Source organism: Talpa occidentalis, unplaced genomic scaffold (genome assembly GCF_014898055.3).
Source record: "Talpa occidentalis isolate TD23 unplaced genomic scaffold, MPIMG_talOcc4v2.1 talOcc4.3, whole genome shotgun sequence".
In the NCBI taxonomy this organism is placed as follows: Eukaryota; Metazoa; Chordata; class Mammalia; order Eulipotyphla; family Talpidae; genus Talpa; species Talpa occidentalis.
The window spans coordinates 144092931-144105667 of record NW_023603184.1 but is presented as its reverse complement, the minus strand read 5'-3'; the positions used below and the strand labels follow the sequence as shown (position 1 = coordinate 144105667).

Below are 12737 nucleotides of genomic sequence, written 5' to 3'. Positions count from 1 at the left end.
ATGATATACTGCAGCATTGCAGCCACAATTGAGGCCAGATGGAACCTTCTCTATCCTGTTCTTCTTCCTCCCTCAGGAGGCAACCTCTCTAGTGGATGTTTTTGCCCTTTGTGAAATTGCCTATGTATCCACAAATAATATATTGTAAGATTTAAAATGTTTTGTGCAAAACATGGTCTACATATCACTTTGAAATAATCATTTTAACTGAGCTTGTTACCATAGAATTATCATTTTTTTAAAATTTCTGTGCCTCCTCTGAGTTTCTGGCTATTGCCCCCACACATGGTTACTGTCTTACACTCAGTTAAAACCACCAAGAAGTAGAAGAGCATTTCACATCACTTTGTGACTACTCCCTCCCTCACCCTTTTCCACTGTAGCTCACAAAATTAACAGAAGTTGGAATCAATTTTATATTAATTAATGAAGCATTTGTCGTATGCAAATAACACAAAGTTAATAGAGAACAGTGCATTTTCCTTTTTAATAGAGCTCCTACTGGAGCCCTGAGAATCTAGCACCTACCAGGACTTCCGGGAGGTCCTGGGGGGCCAACGGGACCTATGAAAACACAACAGTGATCAGTGACCTACAAGGATACAGAGTTAATCCACCCCCATTTTTAAGATTTTGGGTGACAATAACAATTGACAATAAATACTATTCACACTTTTCCTCCACTCTTACATAGAAAGATATTAGAAAACATCACTTACTTAGACAAATTACCTAGAAGAAACTAAGCTTAGATGTCTATCACTCCAAAGTGGATCATGCTACCTTACCTTTTCAAATAATTCAGGAATGACTTATTAGAAACCTGTTCTGGGGCACTTTTCTGGATGATTCAGATGCAAGAAAATAAAGCAGCCAGATTGTCTAGGACCCATAGTTTGACCTGGACCATTTTACCTAACGGCTTCAGCTGTACCTTTGGATGGGGTTCAAATTTTTTGATACATATGAATGATTTTTAGTAAACCATCACAGACTTTCAAATCTATATTTGTCTTTCCATTTGTTTAAATAGGCCAGGAATGTTTATTCCTTTAAGTAAAATTTTCCTCTGAAATCTGTTTAGAGCAATAATTTGCCTAAATCTGTGATTTTACTCTGGCTGCATATTAATCGAGTGATCTCACAGTGTGTTGGCATCAGGCCCTCCTCCAGACAGCTGAATCAGATGCCAGGGATGGACCCTTGTGGTTATTATTTAGAAGATCCTGGGAATGCTAAGGTAGTCATGGATGAGAGCTATTGGCCTAGAACTTTCTGATCTGTCAAAAGCATAGAATATAGTTAGGTCCTCACCTAAAGTCCTCAATGTGTTCTTGGAAACTGAAACTTTATGCCAAAATGATGAAAAAAGAACCCCATGTTGCCAGAGACTAGCTAATACAAACAAGAATGAAGTTCCTCTGGCATATCTGTGGCCACAAAATATTGTAAAACCTATAAATAAAGGTCCAAAACTCTTCCAATATTCAACAATCATTTGTATTTCTCTTAACCTGCAAGTTCTAGGACTATTAGCAAATGTCATATCATATATTCCATTAGAGAGAGAGAGAGACAGACAGAGACAGAGACAGAAAGACAGAGAAATGACCAGCAAATACCAAAAGAGGAAATTCTTTCTCACCCATTGGACCACGAGCTCCTTTGGGCCCTGGTGGGCCAGGAATTCCTTTATCTCCCTTCTGCTGGTAAACATCATAATATTCTGTCTTAAAAATAGAAAGGAACAAAGAGAAAGGGTGGCTATTTATGGGCAGCTATCAAGTGGATTACTTCAACTTCTTCATTTTGGCCAAAATGATATTTTCCTGAATCTACAGGCCTCTGTAGTCATGGATATGGGATGGCTAGATTGAAAGACAAAAGTTGAACTTTCTGTATCATGATATTATATATTTCATGGGCTTTCAATTAGAAAAACATTTTATAATGTGCCCTTGCTCACACAGTCACTTATATACACACACACACATGCTGATTTATATGTGAATATGAATATAGGAAATTAGTTTCACAAAATACTGACTTACCATAATGACATAAGATCAACTCTGAAATTTTTCCTTTTATTCTATTTCATCTTTGAAAAATATTTGTCCTGATGGACTAACATGATTTCAAAGTACATTGGGACCAGCACATCTGAAGAAAAAACCCTATTAACTGTGCCTTTAAATTCAGGACACCCTGCATTGCATTGAACCCGTGGCTGAGCTTCCGCTGCCTAAAATTGCAGGAGCTGCTGTAACGGGGCCCAGCTGAGGGGGTGGAGCTGGTTGCCTTATCTCCATGCCCCAGCTGTTCTCAGTGCCAGCCTCCTATCCTACCCCAGAGCATAGGATCACCCTGGACCAGGTCTGATTAGACAGAGACTTTCATCTTCACAGCCCAGGATGAGAACTGCTAGAGCATTCCAGAAACTAAATTGCACCACACAGAAATATTTGTCCATTATCCACAGACAGATAATGACATCAGCCCTTTTCTGCTATGGTTTGATAAAGAGGCCCAGACTGTTGCCTCCATCATACCAGTTAATGGAGATGCTGATTCCAATGTCTTTGAAGCTCTGAGAGACTTATCAAACATGACACTGGGAGTGTCTTTGCTCTACTTACTGGACCAGGAAATCCTGGAGGGCCGGTGTTCCCTTTCCACCCCTATGTAGAACAATGAAGGCTGTGCATTAGAATACCATAATTGAAAGTTTTCACATATAATATTTGGTAAAGAGCAAAATACACAAATAACAACAGAAGGCGCAAAGCAATGTTTTTCCAATGTAATGTGCAAACCCAGTCAAAGTGAAAGGGGCATTGATTTAGATTATTTTGGGGAGGGTCAAATCAGGGTCAAGAATATCCCCAATGTAATGAAGGTTGTTGCAGGGATTCCATGTGTCCTTCATGCGGCCGCCTCCAAATGACATTCATTGCACTTGCACCGCACACACCCATGTCACCTCCCATGTCAGAGGCTCAGGGCACCAGATGCTGGCTTACAGGCAAAGTTCCCAGTGGCCCAATGGACATGGGGTCCTTAACCATCTTCCTCTCTTATTTCCTCCTGAGGGTATTTTAGAATTCTATTGGAAGTAATATTAATATATAAAAAAAGTCTTGAGTCTGAACATTTGAGAATTTCTGTAATATCAGAAACAAATGACATAGAATAAGGTCCACAAGGAATTTATCTAGACCTTTTAGAATGTCATGGCCCAGGTTAAGCCCCACAGGGTCTAGCCTATGCTTGTTAGCAAATTATGCAAAAGTTTGACAACTCAAGTCCTTTCCAGCTCCTTCCTCATGCTGGACTGAAATCTGGTCCTAAATCAGCCAGCTTCTACTTCACAGAACAATCTTAGTATCTTTCTGGCGAGACCTCCCTTCAGCTGCTGGTTGCCACACCTCCCATTTCCGAGTAACAGAGACACTAATGATGTTAATAGACTTTGACTGCAATTCCTCACACCTAGTCCAGGGCATATGGGGAACGGCAAGGGTGGCCAAGCTCATGCAGCCCACAAGGGCTGAAGGCAGGATGTCAGGGGGGTTTACCTTCAGGCCATCTTCACCCGTCAACCCTGGGAGGCCTCTGTTGCCTTTGGCTCCCTAAGGAAGGAAAGAGAATGGGGCAGGAGGCACAACAAAGTCACAGCAGGTGTTCAAGGGCCTCTCTTCACAGGGAGGGTATAAAACTATGATTCCAAATGCTGCTTTTAAAAGCTAGAGGTTTCCTGTTAACTATAACCACTCAGTGGTGGACAGTCCTTCATCTGAGGGGACCGACCTTGTCCTGACGCTGATGGGTCAATCCCATCTTTACCTTGGTGCCGGGGAAGCCAGGGGCGCCGTCTGTTCCGGGTGGTCCCTGAAATAAAAACCAAACCAGGACAGGTCATTAAATAAATCTGGATAACTTGATTTATTTCTTGCCTGACCTCAGGCAAGAAAGCCTTATTGAGGTTCCCCTGGAGGGGTGGGAGGGGGAAACGAGAACAGAACACACATTGACCTTCCCCCGCCAGGGAAGGCAGAAGCCAGTCAAAGAGGAGAGAGGCGAAACTGAGAGCTAAGCTTAAGTCAGCGTTAATGTTGTCCTTTCAAGCTCAGAAGGAAGAGGAAAGGACCCTGAGCAGAGACGGAACAAGAAAACCCAGAAAGAGGGAGTATTCAAAGATCATTGATTTATTTGAACTATTGGTCATTCCTTGACTGTGCAAGTGCTTACGAGTAAACCTATGTTTAAAAGACATAGCACATTCTCCAAACAGAAGTGGTTTTCGGGGGGGGGGGACTTTTAGAGAATTGACCTCCCATGATAAAATCACACATCGTTTTAGTGGAACACTTTTGCATAGAAAAAAAATAAATACTTTCGCCTGTGTATATAGAATTTTTAAACAATCTATATGTTTTAACATTTACACTGTAGAGCTGGGTGGGGCAGTAAGCCCCTGCTGCTTCTGTCTTCCCGGGGTCACACTTCTGTTCACAACAAGCCCTGTTTTCTTTGGGGAGCTGCCAGTTCCATTCTGTGGGTTCTGACTGGGCTATCAGTCACTGGAGCACCCTGTCCCCTTGGCCTGGCCAATCAAGGTGGCTTTTCCTTCCAGACACAGTCATTGCTGCAGAGTGAGACATATGTCCCAGGCTGGGCCAACCAGGGCCATCCCCAGGGATTTTCTAGAGGAACACAGGGAGATGCTCTCTGCCCCCATGGCTTTAACTGGAGTTGTCTGCTGCCACATTCATTCCTCTTTCTCCCCGCTGCCCCCTACGGGCAAGGAGGTGATTTGTCAAAGGAGAGAATGAACTGACACCAGAGAGAAGCAGGAGTGAACTGGGGAGACTCCTGCCCCGACTGTTTTAGGCTCTGAAGTCCTTGGAGTCTATCTTAGCCTTCAACAGCTCAGATGTTTGAGCAAGTTCCACTTCCCAAATCCTTAAAAATCTATGCTCCTTTGATTGGGGCCTCTTGCACTTGCAACCTAATGTGTCCTGAGCACTGATGTACAGGCTGCACGTGACACGGAATTTCCAAACGTACCTGCATGCCAGGTTCCCCTCGAGCACCTTTTTCTGAGCCGTAGGACTCTCCAGGTGGCCCCTGTAGGAATGAGAGTGAGGTTAAGGTTTGCAAATCACTGATTTTCAATCTTCATTTGTTTTACCCTTCTGATTATTTTGCTATATTAAAAAACTGCTCAAATGATGGGTCATTTAAGAGGGACAGGTTATTCATGAGTATGAATTAAAAAAAAAAGATGCTGAAGATAGATCCTAAGGGGGGGACATGGTCCATGGAAAATAGTACAAAGATTCGGCCTTAAGATAATTCTAGGAACTCATGAACTCCACAGTAAAATATTACCATGCTTTAGCTAATACCATGATTCACAGGTAGATCACACATCAGGATACACACTAAGGTTCTACTTTATGTTTCAAGGGATCAACATGATCGAAATGACCTACTTGGGGTCCAGGAGGTCCGGATTTGCCCATGGCTCCTGGTTCTCCCTTCTCCCCCTTGAGGTCCTGCCACAAAACCAATTTAAGCTCATTACAAACAGATCAAACAAGATTTTACTGATCATACATGGAAAAGTCCTCTATTCTCTTGAATACACTGGATTTACAAACTCCTTATGGAACTCACTTTAACACAAAACATTATCATTTGACACATTTTGAATTTTACCTGAGTAAGAATTTTACACTAAAACAATATACTAACTTTTTTTCAAAGAAAATATCCTTTGGACCAAACTACATTAAAGCTATTTAAAACCAAAGAAGCACAGATCATTTCTAATGTATTTTACTTTCACTCCGATGACACTGAGATTATTTTGCTATAATCAATTATTTTCTGAGTGGATGTTACATTAATGATTTGATTCATTAATTACATTAATTTTTGCTCTTATCACATTTTACTGATTATATTTTTATCACTGAGTCTTCTCTTGTGAACATCATATTTTTCAAACTCATTTTTACCCTGTGGGTCAAACCTGTCAGACCTAGGTTTTGTTCAAGGTAGGATTTTTTTTTTTTTTTTTGGTATCAATTTTCACCCAATAAATTTTAAACTTCTTCATTTTTTCTCAGTTTTTCTCCGCAGGTTAAATTTTTTCCAATTTTTCAATTTTTTTTATTTTGTTAATATCAGATTTCATTATGTTATGTTTTAACTTGTCCTAATTTCATGTTGATAATTGCTATCATTAAAAATTAACTATGTAGGAGAGTGATAGCTAAGGATATTTTTTTTGTTCTAGAATTAACTGAACACTAAGTAAGCGAATTTTAAGGTATTTGAATTATATCTCAACAAAGCTGTTAAAAGTGGATTCTAACTAAAATCCCTAAATAGTATACTTTAAAAGGGTGGATTTTATGACATGTGGATTTTATCTTAATCAAGTTATTTTTTAAAACAATTCATAATAGATAAATTTTAAAAGTTTGGGGGCCTCCCTGGTGGCCTAGGGGCTAAGTCTCAGCACTATCTAGTCTACAACCTGAGTTAGATCCCCCGCCAGGAAGGCGACCCACATGGCGCAGCAGACCTCTCTCTCTTACCCGCTGCTCCCCTCAGCAGTATATTTCAGTAGATCTACCTGTTCTGCTCCCCACTCTGTCTCTGGTAAATCCTCTTATCCCCCACACCGTTGGCCTATACCCCATTTCTTGTATGCATAAATACATGAATAAAAGATTACTTGTTAATTCAAATGAAAACTGTAGCTACCCCCTGGCTTTCTCACCCCCTGGTGCAGATTCTGAGCACTGGATTCAGGAACACACCCTGGTCCTTCCAGCTACTCCACTAAGGGAGCAAAAAGCAAATGTCAAAATAACAGAGGAAGGGACCGCACTGTCCCTGGGGTCACACTTGATTAGGACCCCTCTGCAACTGGCCCTTGGGTCATTCTCATCCAGTTGGAGACACACTGGTGCCACTGTTTATTCAAAAGCACTTGAACACACACTTGGGGTAGAGGTGGGCACGAGCCAAGCCAGACCCGGCCTTCTCCTCCGAGGGCTGGACAGAGAGGCACAAGACAGGCACAAGACACATCACAAGAATTACCGTTTCATTTTCTGGGCCGGTCAGTGTGACAATGACTGTCCCTGGAGGCCCCGGGGGTCCTGTCAATCCTTTCACACCCTAAAGACAAATACACTCAGCAAGGGAAGCTAAGCACCGTCCCCTTTACTGCATCTGAGAGCTGTGCTTTCCCCTTAAGCTCATCTGTAGGAAAACAGAGTAGATGGAAGTTTGAGCAGCAGCCAAAACATTCCTCTCAAGGTGATTTTGTGAAGACAATGTCTAGGTGACTGCTCAGGAATTTTACATATCTGACCCAAATCAACCACAGACTTCAATTACCCGCTCTCCTTTCTGTCCTATCACGTTGTCACCCATGTGGCCCTGTAAGAAAACACAAAACCAAGTTATCTTTAAAAAGTGAAAATGAACAAGTAGTCTAAACCCATTCAAGTTCCAATGTTTGTGAGGGAGCACTTAGATTTTAATGTTAGAATTATAAAAATTATAATTCTAAAAGTTATTTTAGAACTTTTAAGCTAAAAGTTATTTTAGCTTTCTTCTCAAAGTGTAACAGGGAGAACCTATTTAGAGCAGGCAGGTTTGCGGGGTCTGGGGTGCCCCTCTCCCTGTCCCGTAACAAAAGTAATTCCAATTTTCAAAGTGTTCCTTTTAAGGACAGAGATCTTTTATGGGCCAGAGTTGAGGGAATCTACTTGACATGACAAGTGATGACACAGGGAGGTAGAGAGGGGACGGGGCCCGGTCTCAGGCCATTTCCTGGCTCGTCACTAGTTAGTTTTGTCTCCACGGCTTGCGGACTGAACTTGCTGATGCCCTCTGGTTCTCATCTTAAATATTAGTGGGAGAACCAGCCTGGTGCCCGCTGATAGGGGAACTGGATCAAGGAGACGTGGTCTGTCCACACAATGGAATACTATTCAGCCATAAGGAAAGACGAAATGTTGCCATATCCAGGAAAATGAAAGGAGCTTGAGGTGTAACAGGGTGGTCCCCAGGAAAGGGGGAGGTTCCAGGTTCCCTGCCCCACCCAAATGGAGGGTGGAGCTGAGCAGGGAGAGAAGAAGCTGCAGAGGAGACTGAGAAGGAAGAAAGCAGGATGGAGTGCAAGAAGGAGACCTGGAGGAGGCGCATGGAGCCAAGAGACACGTGAAGAAACCTTGCTTGCCTTTTGGTCGTGGACTGGGTGACACAGATGTGGGTGAGACCCGTGGGGAGGTGACAATGGCAGCTTTTATCTTGATTTTGATTTTGCTTTTTTCCTTCTGGGCTTGTCTGATTGTTTCTGACCCTTTTTTTGGGGTCCCCACTGGAAGGTGCTTTAGACTCGTGGCAGGCTTTGGGGCCTTGCTCTGGGCCAATCCCATATGGATGGACTTTTACCCACGAGGGGACGGGTCACTTTGGGTGCTTGATTTAGAAACTAGTTTCTTTGCCTTTCCTGTATTGTTTCCTAGTTTTATTAAAGTTCCTTCCCATTAAAGTCTCACATGTTTTGTGTTGATGCGGCGGATGGCAGAACCCATTTAGAATAGGCAGTTTTGTGGGGTCTGGGGTGTCCCCTCTCCCTGCCCTGTAACAGATTGAGTTACATTTAGATCCTGGAGAGTTCCAGAAAAGCACCCCCAGAATGCCCAAGACAATGATGTCTACTTAGCAGATGATGTGACAAAGAGAATTACCTCCACAACCATCAGCCACTAACAAACTGAGGGAGGTGAAGTGATCAGGGGTTAAAAGAGGGGCCCTGGGGAGAAAAACAAAACAACAAAAAAAAAACCAAGTAAAACACCAAATTATCCATTAGAAAAAAAAAAATGAGGATAAGTAGCTGAACTTCAGGATTCTGAGATTCAAAACTTACCAGAGAAGCTCAGAATAGAATTCAAGCCCCCTGACCACAGGAGCAACTCAGGGATGGGGGCAAGTCTGACTGCCTAGTTTTCCTCACTAACGATGCCCACCCGCCATTTCAACCAGGGTCTCCTGGCTTGTTTTGCTCTTGCGTATACAGCTCTTCCCCCAGGGAGACCCCAGCTGGAGAAAAAGCTCAAGGTCAGGAGTCAAAGGTCGTGAAACCCCAGCTCTGTCCTTGACTGTCTGCCAAGCCTCTGAGCAGGATCCTGCCCCGCTCACAGGGTGTGGACATGGGGTGAGCATCAGTGACACTCAGTGGGAGGCCTTTGGGGAGAACCCCCACCCAAAATAAGTACTGATTTCTTGGGGCCTTAGCCTCACTCATTGTTTTCCCCTTCAGCTAATGCAGGAGTCAGAATATGCTTCCAGGTAAAGCTCACCGAGGTGAGGCACTTGGGAGCAGCAGCTCACACCACAGTTCTCCACATCCCCTCTGCCTGAAGGCAGGGACCCATTTCCTTCTGTGAGGGCCCCCTCCTCCCTCCTGTGCCAGGAACCCAACAGATCTTACACCAGAGGCAGCACTGCCCCAGGCTAGTACACACAGACCTTACTGAAGTAACACTTGGGGCCCATTGGCTTCCCCCTATATTTGCCACAATTTACTGCCCCTGGAAGCTCAAGTTCCTTTTCTGTTCTTTCTTCTCCACAAATTTATAGCCCTGTGTTTAGATGGTGTATAGGCTTCTCCATCTGACAGCTTCTTTGGGGTTTTCATTGTATTTCTATGAGCCTCCTGTAGGCAAACGAAATAAACCTTTTTGTCCTTTGAATCTGACTTTTATTAGTTTGATTTAAAGGGCCCATATGCAGAGCCTAAGGGGGTAGAGGAAATTTTCTTTTCATCCCTGAAACAATTGGCCTTTTAAATAGAAGCACCTGCAAGACCAGGTTTGGTGGGGTCATGAACAGTCATCTTCACTTACTGGCATAAGATGGGGTTGGATTGGGAAGCAGCCACTCTAAGTCATAGGATAGGGCCTCCCTTGTGAAGCAAGGGGTTAAGAAGCAGCACTTATGAAACTATCTGCATACACTGCAGCAAGAGTTCGATCCCTGGCTAGGGAGCAATCCATATGGCACAGCAGACCTCTCCTGTCTCACCCGCTGCTCCCCTCAACAGTGTATTTCAGGGGATCTGCCTGTTCTGCTCCCCACTCTGTCTCTGGTGAATCCTCTCACCTCACGCCCCCCCCCACACACATACCTTTGGCCTGTATCCCAGCTCATGTAAGTATAAATAAATCACGCTTTAAAAAAAGTTATAGGATAAAGTGTTGGGCAACTGGTAGGATTGCCCTAAGGAGGAAACCTGTGGACTAGGAATTCTTGCCTTTTGCCTGATAAAGAGCTCCTGGAATTGAAATTAGCTCTCATGACAGAAGACAAGTTACTGAAGTGCCAGGGTAAGAGAAACAGGTATTTCAAGGCTGTGCTCCTCTCCCCCAGTAGGATCCTGGGGAGTTCCAGAGCAGCACCCCCAGTGGCTGCACCCGCAGTGCAGTCAGGGCAGTTAGGAGGTTAGCTTGTTGGACTGTAATCTCTACCTTAGGTCCTGGACGGCCCATGGTTCCTGGATAGCCCTAGGAAGATCCATAAATTAAAGTTACAGCAGGAAATGCATCAAGCCAGAAAACCAGTTTAAAAATTTGAATTATACTGAATGTATCATCAGACTGCATCTGCAGCAATGGCAGCTTCATACTCACGGGGAATCCTGGAGGGCCAGGCGGGCCGACAGGTCCGGGGGCACCTGGAAGGCCTGGCAAACCCTTGAAATTGGAGAATAAGAGCAAGTTTAAATTTACTTCTCACCTAAGAACAGCATCCCTTGATTACGTCAACATATTTTTTTAAAGTCTGAGTATAAGGCTCCCTTATTTAGGGCTACCATTAGTTACAACAATGCTAAACAAGCATTGTCGAGGTAACAGGCTGCCAGGCCCACCCAGAGGACACTGCTCCCAGGAAGATGACCCAAGCCCTTGTTTTACTTTAGAAGAGTCTGACTTTTTTGGGGGGAGGGTGATTTTACGCTCTCCCCGCACTTTCTGCTCCTCTCCTCCTCTTCCACGCATGCTCCTCTCTTATAGCCTTCCACCTGCTCCCCTCTGCCTACAACGCTCTTTCCCCAGATTTCTCTGACTCACTTCCTCTGCCTTTTCTTTTCTTGACTCAAATGTCATCCTTTCCCCAAGACAGTCCTACCCATCCAGACATCCCCTCCTAACCCGCTTCCTATCCCTTGTCCCTGCGTTATTTTTCTCCTTGATATTTATTACCATTTAACATAGCACACATGAGTCTACATTTATTTTCTACCTTAGAATGTGAGCTTCATGAGGGCAAGAATAGTTCCAACTATTTCTGAGCAGACTGTACACGGTGGTATCTCTAGAGCCTAGCATATCCCCTGGCACATAATTAGCACCTTGTAAATATTCCTTACCTATTATTTTATATATATAACTGATATAAATGTATTACATATTGTCCCATCATTGTGTGTCCCGCTGTTACAGCTTTGGCAGGAGCACAGCTGACCCTCAGCACACATTTATGCGCCACTCGATGTCCTTTAAACATCCGGCTGCTACTGTCTCCTCTTACTGGATCCCTGCCTTCAGCATCTGGCCCCACAGATGTTTCCTAAGCACAATACCCAGGAGTCATCATATTCTGCATCTTTTCTCAAAATCCACTAGTGGCCCCAAATTGCGTCATTCCTGGTTCTGCAGCCCAGACTTGATGCAATTACAAATGACTAGTCTCACAGATAAGCATTGACACGTCTTCCACCTATCTCTTGCCAATCCCCCCTTGTTTAACAGCCTTGTCTTCTTGAATTCCAAGGAAAAGGGAGTTAAACAGCAGTTGTTGAAAAAAGCAAGCTGGTGCCCACCTGAAAATCCAAGGGTCATCTATGGGCTACATAGCCGCAGGCAAGAAAGCAAAGTCCTCAACAGGAGAAAATGCATTTAAATAAAATCCTGTTATCTATAGTTCTGCACAGTTTACAATAGGACTGTTATTGCAGTTTTAAATTGTATTCAATGTATGATGCAAACACATCCTTGATTCCAGCGAATACAAAGTGGGGCAGACTTAATCCCTGAAGAGTCCCCCTTAGCTTCAGGAAGGCTTGGGAGGCCGAGGTTTAAGAAGAAATTTAAAGACAGGTATCTAAAGTCATCTTTTTCTACCAGCTTCAAGTAATTTCTTATCATAGGTGAAAGTTTTAGACTGAAATAGGTATGTATGGAAATAGAAGAAATAGGAATGTCATTAAAATCTTTGTAAGAGTGAGAAGAGATGTAGAGGGGGAAAGTCAGAGACAAAGAAGAGAATAAAGGAGTGTGTGTGTGTGCGTGCATGTGTGTGTGTGTGTGTGTGTGTGTGTGTGCGTGAGTGAGTGAGAGAGAGAGAGAGAGAGCGCTCACGTGGGCAGTTTCACCTGGAATCCTGGCATTCCTGGCAATCCGGGGTCACCTTTCCCATGCAGGTCTAGCCCTTCTCCTTCAGCGGGAGCACCCTGGAGAATGAAGAAAATGATTCATTTGCTCTTTTCAAAAACACTTTATTCAAGTCAAACTGCTCCAAGAATAAAAGTGCTTTTCAGGCTGTCATAGATAAATGGTTTAGGGTTATGTAGCTATTCCAATTTGAAGAATTTCCAGCATTTTCATATTTTCTCCAATTGACCATTTACAGTAGAAGGA

At 43.5% G+C, this 12737-nt stretch overlaps 1 protein-coding gene across 1 annotated transcript in view; it reads right to left on the bottom strand.

Moving 5' to 3' along the window:
• The window catches only part of COL4A3 (collagen type IV alpha 3 chain), a 124483-nt gene that overhangs the window by 44355 nt on the left and 67391 nt on the right, over positions 1 to 12737 (bottom strand). Inside the window, exons 9-20 of the mRNA XM_037522148.2 lie at positions 12473 to 12550; positions 10728 to 10790; positions 10566 to 10601; positions 7423 to 7464; positions 7123 to 7200; positions 5499 to 5561; positions 5071 to 5130; positions 3847 to 3891; positions 3579 to 3632; positions 2640 to 2681; positions 1646 to 1730; positions 529 to 564 (exon numbers count right to left, since the gene is read on the bottom strand). Coding sequence (XP_037378045.1) covers positions 529 to 564; positions 1646 to 1730; positions 2640 to 2681; positions 3579 to 3632; positions 3847 to 3891; positions 5071 to 5130; positions 5499 to 5561; positions 7123 to 7200; positions 7423 to 7464; positions 10566 to 10601; positions 10728 to 10790; positions 12473 to 12550 — 682 coding nt within the window. The remainder of the gene's footprint in view (positions 1 to 528; positions 565 to 1645; positions 1731 to 2639; positions 2682 to 3578; positions 3633 to 3846; positions 3892 to 5070; positions 5131 to 5498; positions 5562 to 7122; positions 7201 to 7422; positions 7465 to 10565; positions 10602 to 10727; positions 10791 to 12472; positions 12551 to 12737) is intronic.